This window comes from Doryrhamphus excisus, linkage group LG2, assembly GCF_037039965.1.
Source record: "Doryrhamphus excisus strain RoL-2023G ecotype Guam linkage group LG2, RoL_Dexc_Guam_v1.1, whole genome shotgun sequence".
Classification (NCBI taxonomy): Eukaryota; Metazoa; Chordata; class Actinopteri; order Syngnathiformes; family Syngnathidae; genus Doryrhamphus; species Doryrhamphus excisus.
The window spans coordinates 26,981,745-26,996,295 of record NC_136358.1 but is presented as its reverse complement, the minus strand read 5'-3'; the positions used below and the strand labels follow the sequence as shown (position 1 = coordinate 26,996,295).

Sequence of the window (14,551 nt, the reverse complement as noted above, 5' to 3'; positions counted from 1 at the left end):
ATAGTACATGTTTCTCCTTTTTTTTTCCTTCTTCTTCTTGTTCAAATAAATAAATAACGGCATCTGATATTCACATGTGTCGTCATGACAGCTAACCAATCATGTGGCAGAAATTCAAGTGAGGTAGTTCATCAAAGCTGACTGGAAATCGCGATGACGTCGTTCTTCCAATAATTACAAATCAGTGATGTTTACGTTTAAAAGCTGCAAAATTAAGAGCACTTTAAAGAAAAAAAAATACGGTTTGAGTTCATATAAGCGGGATCGCTGCACTGCAACACTTTAGTCCAACACAATTGGTTACCGATTGGAAGTGTGAACAATACTACCTTATATTGGGCTGCACTACGCACACTTAAATATGCCATAACTAGGAGGGGTATGATACCTATCCTGTATATATTACATAACCTTTTGCATACGGTATGTCTTTTTTTCCCCAACAACAAATGCAGAAATCGCTACTTTTCATTTGAATAATTTTCATTTTTCCAATCAAAATTTGGAGATACCGGCCATTATGTTGTTTAGTTTTACTTTGCACTTAGATTATGAGTTATTAGTATTATTATGGCAATGTCAATTCTAGCTGCAGCTAGGGATTGAGGTAATTTTACTGTTTTGATGCAAGGGACTCCCAATAATAAAAAAAAAAAAAACATGGAATCATAACGTTTGCTGATGCAACCCAATTTAAAGAGCGCGTCTTCACAGTACAGTAGTTGTTGAAGATTTGAGCGAAGATTAGAGACGTGAATCCCAGGCTACAGCTACAACGCCGGCTCGTTTGCTGCAAGATTTAAAAGAATTAAGAATCATAAACCAAAAACTGCAGCAGGCAGACAAAGCAACAAAAACTATCTTGACTAATATGACAGAAGGTCATTAACGCCACGTTGGATGCCGCTTGGCTTGTCACGACCTGCTTTGTTTGAATCCGACTACACAAACGCGCTGTCAGCTTTCTCCCTCATGCATTTGTGATCATCGAGTGTATCAGCGAAAAAACTCAATATATATATAACGCTGATTTAGTCAAGCTTAGAAATGGATATTCATAACTTTGATGAACGACCTTGATGAAACTGCCTGGTCTCATACACGGATGGTGTCCCTCAGGGGTCAAACTGAAGTAGAAAAGGAGGCGGTGCCACAGTCGCGGTTGTCTAAATCCACCCATTTAAAAACAACATGAATGACTTGTTACAGTACAACAGGCACTTTTTCTCTTGGATACAAAAACTCAAAAGGACATTATTGCATATGATTTTTTTTTTTTTAATCTTTTTGTGCTGCTGTTTTAGTTTACATGCGGCTTCTTTTCAACTGCAGGCAACAAAACTAAAAGGCTGTGGCCTATTTTTTTTGTGTTTTTTTTTTTTTAAGAGGACACCGTGAACACACAGTGTTAAGTTACTAATAACAGGATGTCCCGCCCCCCTCACGTTCTCATACACAGTCAAATATCACTTGCGTTTTTTTCCTCTCAAACCTCTCCAAGCTTGCACAAAAGCATCCTTAAACCAAGCACTTTCTAGTGATACATGCAACACTTGCACATGTTAGGTCCACCTGGTCCTTATATCGTCTAAACATGTCAATGAAAGGATCCGACTAGTGTAAAATGTGTAGAAAGTCACATGACATTGACATGACAGCTCATCAAAGCTTTACGCATACTTAGGTTGGAAAACGCTCTTACCTTGGAGACGCCACAAAATGATTGTGTTCAAAAGTCTTTTACAGAGTGAAAGGTGGGATTCCGGGAAGGGGGGGGGGGGGGCGGTGGTGGTCATCTGCAGCGGCCCAGCTCCCCCCGCCCCCCACGCCACCGCCGCCTGTTTCTAGGCTGCCGTCCGTGTCGGCGAGGGCGGGGTCTGCGACACCGGGGGGGAGCGTGCGGAAGAGGGGTGCTGGCGGCGCTGCTGCAGGGGGTCGCTGATCACTGTTGCACCTGTGCTATGAGATACACAACCGTGGGTCACAACCTGCAGAAACCTCTTTAGATTTTGACATTAAAAAAAAACTTTTCCACTCAAATCCCTTGTTTATCGCAGTTACTTGGTTCCACAGCAGATTACGAATTTCCGCAAAGGATTCCTTTTTATAAAGACAATATTTTTTCAACCCGTTTATAACTTTCTAAACACCATTTTTACCATTATTAGAGCCCTCTAGATATGAAATAACACCCCTATAGTCAACTTTATACCCCATTACTCAATAAAGTAAACAAAATATGAGTAAATAAGACATATATGACATAACAGACACACGCACATCAGTGTTGCTAGGTCCACTTATTTTTGGTAAAGTCATTTTGGGCTTGTTTTGAGAGAGCTGCTCACTTGTTTCGCTCACGATACCTGGCAACACCGACACGCATTACCCTCACCTAAGCGTAGCTTAATTTGTAGTAAGCATTTGAAATGCTTAATACACGCTTACAGAGTACTAATACTTGTGTACTTCTGTAGTAGCGATACAAAAGCAGCGCCTGTTGGCTCTACTGTACCACAGCAAAGCAAACACAAGAACATGAACTAACCTATGGATGCCGGCTGTCCTTTAATGACGCCATTCTTTGTCCTTTCTTCCCAGTCCAAGACTTCTTTGTATATCAACTCTGGGAAATAAACAACACAGAATTAAAAAGGTTTGGACTGTAAAAGGGGCGGCACGGCGGTCACAGGGTTCAATTCCACCCTCGGCCATCTCTGTGTGGAGTTTGCATGTTTTCCCCGTGCATGCGTGGGTTTTCTCCGGGTACTCCGGTTTCCTCCCACATTCCAAAAACATGCTATGTTAATTAGCCACTCTAAATTATCCATAGGTATGAATGTGAGTGTGAATGGTTGTTTGTCTATATGTGCCCTGTGATTGGCTGGCCACCAGTCTAGGGTGTACCCAGCCTCTCGCCCGGAGACAGCTGGGATAGGCTCCAGCAACCCCCAAAGGCAGCTGAGATAGGCTCCAGCAACCCCCAAAGGCAGCTGGGATAGGCTCCAGCAACCCCCAAAGGCAGCTGGGATAGGCTCCAGCAACCCCCAAAGGCAGCCAGGATAGGCTCCAGCAACCCCCAAAGGCAGCCGGGATAGGCTCCAGCAACCCCAAAAGCAGCCGGGATAGGCTCCAGCAACCCCAAAAGCAGCCGGGATAGGCTCCAGCAACCCCAAAAGCAGCCGGGATAGGCTCCAGCAACCCCAAAAGCAGCCGGGATAGGCGCCAGCAACCCCAAAAGCAGCCGGGATAGGCTCCAGCAACCCCAAAAGCAGCCGGGATAGGCTCCAGCAACCCCAAAGGCAGCCGGGATAGGCTCCAGCAACCCCCAAAGGCAGCCGGGATAGGCTCCAGCAACCCCCAAAGGCAGCCGGGATAGGCTCCAGCAACCCCAAAAGCAGCCGGGATAGGCTCCAGCAGCCCCAAAAGCAGCCGGGATAGGCTCCAGCAACCCCAAAGGCAGCCAGGATAGGCTCCAGCAACCCCAATATATATATTGTATTGTACAATCAACTAAGAATTAAATAGTCTTTGAGCATTAAACACTATGAGGGTAGAGTACTGTGTTTTGATACACTAGACATATTACTGCTACCATCAAACTGCAGTATTTAGACTCAACTAATTTGGTGAACTAAACTATGAACTATGATGCCACAAAAAATCTAATCCAAAAACCATCTGTTATTGTGTATGAACCCTAACCATCCACTTTATACGTGATACTCAAAGTAACATTCTAAATATGTTTTTGTGTGGAACACGGGGCTTTTTTTCTTGCTACATTTTAGCATAATCCCCCACAGGCAACAGTTGGGGGATAACGCCGTGAAAACGCTCTTATATAAGCAACACAGTGCCAACAGCTAAGCCTCCAAGACAGCAAATCAAAGATCACAGAGGACGCTGACAGACGAGGGACGTCTCCTACCTTTCCACTCATCCACCGTGTGCTCCCGCTCGTCCAGCTGCTTGTCTGTGATGGCGGGTGGCGGCTGCGACGAGACAATATTTCACCGGCGTCACTCATTACCTCGATTGCCGCGTGTTGTCAAAATTCTTTTCGGCGAAATTCATGTTTTGAAAGTCATTCCGTCCTTACCGCCTCCACTTCCGTGGGGTCATACCAGACGTTGATGTAAGGATGTTGAAGAGCCTCGTCCACAGAGATCCTCTTGGACGCATCTATGACCAGCATCTTTGACAGCAGATCTCTGGCTTGACTTGCTGAAAGGAAGAAAACGAGAAATGATATTGCTGATGCATGTTCTTCACCTCATATCAATTTTGTAAAAATTGTATTTATTTTTTTTAATCACATTACATTTTTTTTTAAAAATACCGTATTTTCCGGACTATAAGTCACACTTTTTTTTCATAGGTTGGCTGTTCCTGCAACTTATACTCCAGAGCGACTTATAAATGAAAAAACTATTTATGTTACATAAACCGGACACCTTTTCTGTTCATGTTTATATTTTTTGTGTAGCATATCTGTTAGCATATCTTACACCTATTCAGCCTGTTCTCTATTCTTTTATTGTTAGAACTTACCTTCCGAGAGGACGTAATGTCTGTTTTGGTCAAGTAGTTTGGAAAATAAATTACCCGCAAAAAATGCCACTTATACTCCAGTGCAACTTATGTATTTTTTTTCTACTTAATTATGCATTTTTGGCCTTGTGCGACTTATACTCCAGTGTGACTTATGTATGTTTTTTTCTACCTAATTATGCATTTTTGGCCTTGTGTGACATACTCCAGATCGACTTATAGTCCAGAAAATACAATACAATACAATAGTGACGTTAACTTAATGTTGCCACTTTGTTGTTGTTGTTGTCCACCAGGAGTTCTCAGATGGTCTCAATCTGGGAGCCACATTTTTGGTCATGAAGTCGTGACCCACTTTTATTGAATTAATTTTTATTTATTTCTATTATTTTTAGGCTTTACCGTTCACACGCTTACTTTTAACACGATGCCTTACGGAAGTAATGACCAATGGGAGACAAGTATAAACGGTCCTGACAAGAAGCACATCTGTCAAATCAACCCCCCCCCCCAGCCATGAATCAGGACACTGCAAACACTCAATGGTGCTTACTGTGAACGTTCCTGTCATATTCTCTCTTCCACATGAAGACACGCTGGAGGTTAAATGGCTTCTCAGTAAACAACTTGGCACAGAAGTGTCAGCTTCCACAATAAAAGCTTATTCCGAAGCAACAGCTTGTCACATTTGCTTTACTTCTAGGCGGGAGTTTGCGAGGTAGAGGAAAAAAAAAAAACTTTCTTGCTTTGGTGGGTTCAGAAGCTTCTTTGCTATAGTGCCCCGGGTCAAAGTTCACCACATCAAATTGGCTTTTAAGAAGTGATTATTACGTACTCTTACTTTTTTGTACACGCCAGCGTGTGATTTACTGAATATTACATACCTTTAAGTTTGTTGTGTTCGGAATCAGCGGGAAACAGAACATCTGGGAAGAGCTTCTCAAAGCTGTAGCCGGCGTAGCGAGGTCGATTCTCCACGTACGTCCTCACCGATTGGTTGAGTTTCATCAGGAACTCCTGAGACGGCGTCCCCAACTGCTCTATCACCTTATTCCACTGATCAATATCTTCAGGACACAATATTAAGAAAAGGACTGGGACAGAAGGAGCTGATAAAAGTGAGGAAAGCAGCTTTTGGGGTTTTTTTTTTTTTACATATAATAATCTATTGTTTTAGCTCGCTCACCTTTATAACCTTTTATTTTATTTATTATTTTTTTATACCTTTATTTACCCAGGCAATTTAAGAACAAATTCTTATTTACAAATGCAGCCTGAACAAAGACCAAAAGCACTTTGACGGGACAGGGGAGTGCTGAAAATAAGAACAAAGTTATATAAAATTACAAATGGGAAGTAATGTTACTTTATGGGAATTTTAAAAAAAAGATATTTTATTTACTTGAAATTTTTTTTAACAATTTTAATTTTAAAAATAAAATTACTTAATGGGAAGTAATGTTCTCAATTGTATGAGTAGAGGTGTACTTGAATTTACTGGGGTGCACATTTTAAAGGAAAAACATTTAGAACATTTGGAAGCCTGCATAAGTGAGGCAGGTGATGCTCACTCAAGCTATCCACATGTTGAAAATGGAAAGACAAAAACATGAAAAACATTGTGGATACACAGTATCCACCTGAGAGGTCCTGTTCGTTAATTACTAGTTAATTACATCATGATGCTTTGAGCATCTAGCGAAAGCCTGGGCCAAAACACTCAAACTTTTGCTTGTACTTTACTGCAATCAATGTTTTACTCATCACCAAAATGCTACCAAAAATGTGATGCAGAAAAAACTCCAGAAAAAGGGATAAATATCTCTTTCTAAGCGCATCACTAACATGTTTCCTAATGGAATAAAGGACCTCTCATTGTGTGCAACTCCTTGTTCACATATTTGAACATACAGTTGGACTAAAAGATGAGAGCGGGGTGGACTGGGATGGATGTTCAAATTAAGGATACGATCAGTGCCTGGAAACAACACACTACCTCGGACCATTTCAGCCATGATGCAGCCAACAGACCAGACATCAACTGAAAAATGAAATGACAACCACCAAATTAGCATGCAGGACAGAAATGAAAAAGAACCCAAAAAGACAACAAAAATAAACAAAACAATGAGAACGTGGAACATTATGTGATGTGCGGTGAGACCAAAAAATGAAATACATGCAACTGGAAGAAAATAAAAAATGGTATCCATCAGGGGTCAACGCTACAAATGTTGCCGGGCGCTTAAAAATCAAGGCACCAGGCAAAAAAAAAAACAAAACACTTTTTGTTTCACAAGTAAATTCAGCCAAGAACATTAAGGATACAATCCCTTCCTGGAAAAAGGATTTTGTGGCGGACCATTTCTGCCATAATGCATCCCACAGCCCAAATATCCACTACATGTGTGCAGCATTAAAAAGGGGGGGAAAGAGAATAAGCAATACAAATGTCAGCAGGAGGGGAATAAAATGCCAGATGATGCCAGTCAGGGTTAATAAAAGAAGAACCTTAACCTTATATTGATATTTAGAGTGAGTATTGTTCTTAACAGCGTGTTATGAGAAGGATGGCTGTAATTACACCCAGAGAGTTTTAGCCAAGCCGGACAGGCTTCATAAAACATCAAACACATTCAGAAGCAAACAGGAAGTTGCCCCACAGACTAAAGATGTTCATCATGCCGACACCCCCCCTGAGCTTGACCTTTTGGAAGAACAAGGACCAAGGCAAAGGGCCGAGCCGTGCAGCAGACCAGACAGATATTCAGGAGGTCCTCACTGACCAACAGTTGCAACAAAAAGCACTCACCGTTAGCCTGGTAGCCCATGCCCAGGATAACTTCAGGGGCACGGTAGTAGCGTGTGACCACGTAGGGCGTCATGAGGAGGCCAGTGGCAGCTGTCCTGGCCAGGCCAAAGTCCAGGATCTTCAGTGTGCAGTCAGATTTGACGACTATGTTACTTGGCTTCAGGTCCTGTAACATAAACATTTAGGGAGAAACGTTTGGATCCAGGAAACTGTACACACGAAGAATAACACAGTAGCTTCTTCTACAGTTTGAATGAATATTAACAATATATGTTGCAGGCCGCACGGTGGATGAGTGGTTAGCATTTAGGCCGCACAGTCAGGAGATCGTGAAGACTTGGGTTGGATGAGGTTGTAGTATGACATCCCCATCAGCAGTGTACTAGAGCAACAGATTTATGCCTTGAACTGAATGGAATGGATGAAAATATGATATGTTTTGCAACATTGAAACATGACAAGTATTGCTATGGGCACACAAAACATTGCTAGAAATATACACCCCAAAATCTTTCATAAGAAATATGAATATACAGTACAAGAATTGTGATTTTTTTTTTTTTTTTGCAATAATTTAATCAAAAGACCAGGGTTCAATTCCCACCCTCGGCCATCTCTGTGTGGAGTTTGCATGTTCTCCCCGTGCATGCGTGGGTTTTCTCCGGGTACTCCGGTTTCCTCCCACATTCCAAAAACATGCTAGGTTAATTGGTGACTCCAAATTGTCCATAGGTATGAATGTGAGTGTGAATGGTTGTTTGTCTAAATGTGCCCTGTGATTGGCTGGCGACCAGTCCAGGGTGTACCCCGCCTCTCGCCCGAAGACAGCTGGGATAGGCTCCAGCACCCCCCGCGACCCTCGTGAGGAAAAAGCTGTAGAAAATGAATTAATGAATTTAATCAAATAATTACATCCGGGCTGCACGGCGGTCGAGTGGTTAGCACGCAGACCTCACAGCTAGGAGACCAGGGTTCAATTCCACCCTCGGCCATCTCTGTGTGGAGTTTGCATGTTCTCCCCGTGCATGCGTGGGTTTTCTCCGGGTACTCCGGTTTCCTCCCACATTCCAAAAACATGCTAGGTTAATTAATTAGCGACTCCAAATTGTCCATAGGTATGAATGTGAGTGTGAATGGTTGTTTGTCTATATGTGCCCTGTGATTGGCTGGCCACCACTCCAGGGTGGATCCCGCCTCTTGCCCGAATACAGCTGGGATAGGCTCCAGCACCCCCGCGACCCTCGTGAGGATAAGCGGTAGAAAATGAATGAATTTAATCAAATCATTACATCCTTAGATGTGACCTATAGATGTGACCTATAGAGACAATCCACCCCGCCACAAAAGTCAAATGGGAGGCCATGAGTCACATTGCATCTGTTCACCTACTGAAAGCTTTGCGTGCCAAGACGTGCCAGTGTGAGTGCTGCTGGTTTTCTCTGCCTGTGGCTCAATTAGTTCTGCTTGGCAGAACAAGAGGCTTTCTGCTCCTGATTCAATGCGGGTGATTGACAAGCCGCTATGTGTAAGTGTGCGCAAGTGTCTCACAAGGGGATGATTTTTGAATTTGTGTATGTTTGCTCTAAGGTGCACACGAGTGTGTGACAGCAACTTGTAGATGTCAACTCCTTTTCTTTGGGCATTTTTTTTCTTACCTAAATGCCAATAAATCCAATATGTGTGTGAGTGAACTGACCCTATGTATGATTCCAGCAGCATGCAGGTGCTTGATTCCACACAGCATCTGGTAAAGCAAGTAGGACAACCTCTCGTGGTCCAGTTCCATCTGAATCACCTGGCAGAGGTTGGCATCCATCAACTCCATCACGAGATATCTGCCAAAGACACACAGATGGGTAAATGGAAGCAATAGACGCAAAACTCAGTCCCAATTCAATTTAAACCTGAATATATTTATGCAGTCTTTCCACTTAGTCGTTAGTAATACCAAGCATAATGTATCCAATCAAAATAGAGGGATTTTCCTTTTTTTGTCAAAAAAGCAGGAGTCATCCTCATCATTAACATCAAAAACAGCAAAAATGCATAAATAAATCCCATTTTGGGTATATTTATGCATGGCAGAACACACAAACGATCAAATCTGTCAATGTATTATAAAGTGGAATCGCGGCTAGCGTCAAAATGGCCAAAATTGTCGCCAAAATGTTCCCTCAGTTTGTTTACATTTTCCGGTTAGCATACAATATGCAATATGCATCTTGTCGTTTTATTAATACAGTATACTGCATGAGTGCAACATAGTTCTTAATGTATTTTTTTCGTCCTACTACATAAAAACGGGAACCAGAAGTCAGATCCGTCACCCATCCATGATGTCATCATCAGGCTCTGGAGTGCTAACACTGTTACGCCACTAGTTCTTATAGTTCTACAGTTATAGTTTATATGCATAAAACAATTCTAAATGCATATAAATGATGAGTTTAAATTTTTTAATACATTTGCCAAAATTTTTAAAAATATTTTTCACATTGTCGAATGTATTCAATTTTGGAATAAGGCTATCACATTATTAAAAAAAAAAAAAAAAAGAGTGAAGAGGTGTTTACGTTTGGTATACACTGTCACACTTGCATCCCAGACAGCTAGAATTTCTCTAGGAGACGAATAAAGTATCTATCTTTCCATAACTGATGATATAATATTATCTGACAGCAGTTACATCACCGCCTCTGAAATGTAGTCAGGAACTTTTAGATTTCTAATTAACAGACAACAACGTCTCTCGCTTCAAGTCTCGTTATGTATGTCCAGAAGAGTAACACACTGAAATAATTTGCTCATTCGACAGTCAAGACTGTGAAAATATGCAAACATGCATGATGGAAAAACATACACAATGCAATAAAAAAATTGCCACACACACACACACACACAAACCCAAATGAAGGGTTCTCTTCCATCCTGGATCTTTGGGTTTATTCTGCAACCCTCCAGCTATGAGTTGTCCAGTTTCCTTTTGAGCTCCAATCAGGCAGAAGCACACACACACAAAGAAACACACACTGTTCTACTTCAACGGGTTGATACTAAATCATGACTCCTCTTCACTCCCTTCCACTTCTTGGTAGTTTAAATGTCAATACTGATTTTTAGGCACATTTGTCTTTCTGTGAAACTAAACCTATGGCACATTAGTCGTATTAATGACTTCATTTAAAAACATCAGCGTACTCCGACGTTGGAATTACAAGTAAATCCTGAACTACACGAGTCTTACACACTAACCAGAGATACAGCTGCACTGTTTGAGCATCTAAATGTCAAAGAAGATAATCCAAGACCCCTGTGCGGTACATCCTGCATTAATTGACAAACACACCAAGCGGCCTGAGCTTTTCCCTGGGATGGACTACTCACACATCTTGGAACTCCTCCAGTGTCTTCTGTGGCGTGAATACATTTAATAGGCCGATTATCTGCCAAAATAAAAAGCAGGTTAGCACTCTGCTGTGGATAAAGTGTTACGACATCTGAAAAGTCTGCACAAGCCTGAGAATTTCAGTTATTTCATTCCAAACACGGTGAGCAGCAGCGTGTACAATACTCTTTTGTGGACGTCTGCCACCAAAAACTATGATGGCATTGTCCATACGGTACGATATTCCTTGAGTACATACATATACAGCATATACATATACGTATGTACATATACAGTGGAACCACAGGCCAGTTTTGTCAAAAATAATTGCCAAAGAATAAATGAACTAGGGTTCTTAGGGTTGGGACACTATAGACAGATTCCAGCCAGGGTTATTATGTGTCTGTTTTATTTGTTCTAAGAACACACACTGAGCGATGAGCCCTGAGCCCTTTCAAGCTTCGCACCATAAGCTGATGGAGCATTCAAGTGCATTACGGATTTCTGAGTGTTAGAGGAATTTGCGCTTTTTTAAGTTTAGGACAGCTAAAAAAAAGTCAGAACTTTGATTATGAAGGTGAGCAACAATGAAACAGTATTCAAGAAAGATGTCATAGTAAAGTAAAGGTAGGCTCTTTTACAATAGGATTGTGAGGTAAAGGTTCCTCAACATGCCAACCACGTGTTAGCTGGGGTTCCACTGAACATATACACATCCCACAAAATAACAAACGGAAAATAAAATGGAAACAAAACGTACATTCTTGTGGTTGACACATTTCATGAGCACTAGCTCCCTGTAGGCTCGTTTTGCATGAGTTTGATTCTGAAAGGGTCGGCTCAGCTTCTTGATGGCGACGTTCCTCTCCAAGTTGTGGTCGTACGCTGAACTGAGGTGGAAGCACAAATCCAAAGATTCAAACACAAGGTTCGAACACAAGGTGCAGCCAAACTCCTGGGAAAGTCATATCCAGAGTTTTTGTGGGCTCGACGTTTACAAATCATATTTCTTCATGTTTTTATTGGATTTTCTGTATCATTTGTGTATCAACACAAGAGTAGTTCTGTTTTTTTTAGAAATGCAGCCAGATGATGGTTGGCTTTCCCAACTTGTTTCCTCCCAAATAATCATATAAAATGTCAAGAACAGAACTGACTCACCAGACAATTCCCTGTGCTCCTGATCCAATGGGTCTGAGGTTCTGGTAGCGCTTTAAAACCATAAAAGTTGAGTCGCCCACATCTATACTGTAGTACTCTTTCTCACGCTTGTTTCGGTTCATGGTTTAACCTTGGACAAACTCGGGGACGGTGCATCCAAGTGGGGGTTTATGCGCAACACCTGCAGAGAGGGAACATGAAAAAAAACGGGGTGTGATTGAATTTTTACATGAGTGTTGAAAACAGAATTGACGTGAATCTATGTTTATGCAAGACAGGCTGATTGACAAACCATTTATCTTTATCTTCAATGTTAAAATGTCAACATTTCTATGCTTCTTATTGATCCTCCTACATTGGCAGTTATCCCAACACGGTATTGTGCTTTGCACCACCAAAGTAAGAGTCTGCTGAATCACCGTCCAAGTGCTATCCAACAAACTGGCTCAGGTTTTTATTCCCCATTAAATACTTGTAAAGTCAATGATGGTTATTACTCCATTTAGCAGTTTCACCTTCAATAGTAAATTGACTTATTAAACCAATTTAGCATCTCAAACTGGCACAGAGGTTTAGTTATAGCCTCGGAATGAGATATGGATATAGAGACCATTAAAAGTGTTGTGCATGCGTACATGTAAAGGGCAAAGGTCAACGAAATGGTGCAATGAGCTGGGATGAGTGGAGGCTGGCTCTAATGTATGCGTCTGGAGAGGAAGGGTCATTAGAGAGATTTGGAACATCGTGCTGAAGAGTTAGGCTTGGCTATGATAGCTGGATGTTTCTCGGACCTTGAATTGACCGGATCATCGTTTCTCTATGATTACTGCTTGGACCAACTCTTCAAACATTCCTTTTACATGTCTGCTACCATTGTATACTTTTATATATGTACCAATATACACCAATTGGTTTAATTCTATCAATAATCAAGCATTTATTTCTTCGATTGACATTGTGCATGTAACTGGTAGTTATTTTTTTAATATATTTCTTTCAGTCATCTTGTTGTTATGCATCGCCTGGTTATGCTTGCATTTAGAGGTTGAATTTGCATATCCGGTGTTTTGGTCCTTGGATGCTGTGTTCACTCAGAACTAGAGTCCTCCAACAGGTGGACCAAGATCCATCTTTCAGGTGGACCAAGATCCATCTTTCAGGTGGACCAAGATCCATCTTTCAGGTGGACCAAGATCCATCTTTCAGGTGGACCAAGATCCATCTTTCAGGTGGACCAAGATCCATCTTTCAGGTGGACCAAGATCCATCTTTCAGGTGGACCAAGATCCATCTTTCAGGTGGACCAAGATCCATCTTTCAGGTGGTCCCCCCCTACATTTCACCAAACGTTTTAACCGGATCACCAATGACAAGTGTGAACGCACCCTTAAGGTGAGGAAGGACAATGCTCGTTTATATCAAGGATTACAAACTATCCTGATCTGATAAGCTTCCACCAAGCAGCATTAAATTGCTACAACAAAAGAACCAAGCTGTTATGCAACTGTCAAAGGCGGATATTCCCATTTAAATTTGCAGGACTGAAAAACTCGACCACTTCCACTACATACTGGAGACAATTTACACATGAATCCGCTTTCAACAACTTAACAAGTTGAAAATATCAAGTAGATAATTTTTTTAAAGTGAACAATGTGTAATTTCTGCTGTTTTCTGAAAAGGCTTTACAATTCAAGAGTTCAGAGATGACTAGTTCGTTCATATCGCATGCAAGTAAAGCATGCCACTCAACCATGAAAACACAAGTCTGTTTCAGTGTCGCTGCTCAGCCTGGTTGCCATGTACCAGTTAGGCCAGACCTGCCGTGCCCGCAGTAGAACACCTATTTACAGTTCCAAACGTGACCCAAATTTGGCAGTACCCATCCCCCCCAACTGTTGACAATAACAGCACTAAGACGATCTGACAGAGGTGAAAAGGAGCCATACATCGAGCTTACCCCTCTCCGGATAATTCCAACAGTTTCCACCCGCAGACGCCGTCCGCTGCAAGCCTGAGACAAAAACAGCGTTTAATTCCTTCTTCGGACACACTCCCGTGGCCCCTAATCTAACAGGCGGGGGTCCCCGCAAAATCCATGTGTGTTTCTAGCGAAGCCTAATCGTTGAGCTTCCGTGACACGGGCAGTTTCTGCCATTTCATACCGTCGTCGGCGAAACCTTGCTACGCTTCCTAGGCTGCACAATGAGGACCAAGGGGACGTTCAAGACATCCTGCTCGTTCCCGGCCGCGGCGACGAGCGGAAACCGGAAGCACTTCAGTTTCGCAACGTTTTGAAACGATGCTGTATTCAAGAGGACAATGTTGCCTACGCTCTACATGGTGTTATAGCATATACTTTTTTTTAATTAAATATATATATTATAACAAACTTCAATTACAAAACAGTATAAGCAAAATTACAGGAACATAAAAGTGCAATTGTACAGAACAATATCAACATAAATATGAAAAAGTAAATAACAAAAAAAAGAATGTGCGAGGGATATTGCTTGAAAATCAGAACAACAAAATAAAAACAATAGAAAACATGTCACTTGAGCTTGTTCTTCATATGAATTTATGTATTTCTTTAGCGTCCTTGGTGTAAAATATTTGCTATAGACCATGTTTCACAG

At 41.7% G+C, this 14,551-nt stretch overlaps 1 protein-coding gene across 2 annotated transcripts; it reads right to left on the bottom strand.

Moving 5' to 3' along the window:
* Nucleotides 1-1,357: 1,357 nt before the first annotated feature.
* Nucleotides 1,358-14,152, bottom strand: mapk8b (mitogen-activated protein kinase 8b). Of its 2 annotated transcripts, none has more exons than XM_078789020.1 (12): nucleotides 13,873-14,152; nucleotides 11,913-12,093; nucleotides 11,512-11,641; nucleotides 10,751-10,809; nucleotides 9,063-9,201; nucleotides 7,367-7,532; nucleotides 6,883-6,954; nucleotides 5,439-5,621; nucleotides 4,103-4,227; nucleotides 3,932-3,995; nucleotides 2,549-2,626; nucleotides 1,358-1,954 (listed from the first exon to the last, which is right to left on the bottom strand). In XM_078789020.1, exons 2-12 carry the CDS (start codon nucleotides 12,032-12,034, stop codon nucleotides 1,845-1,847), a joined length of 1,248 nt encoding a protein of 415 aa, XP_078645146.1. In that variant the 5' UTR covers nucleotides 12,035-12,093; nucleotides 13,873-14,152; the 3' UTR covers nucleotides 1,358-1,844. The 2 variants fall into 2 exon arrangements, with proteins under 2 accessions (XP_078645146.1, XP_078645147.1); XM_078789021.1 differs by lacking the exon at nucleotides 6,883-6,954 and adding an exon at nucleotides 6,524-6,595 and having other exon boundaries at nucleotides 1,792-1,959; nucleotides 13,873-14,149.
* Nucleotides 14,153-14,551: the final 399 nt, after the last annotated feature.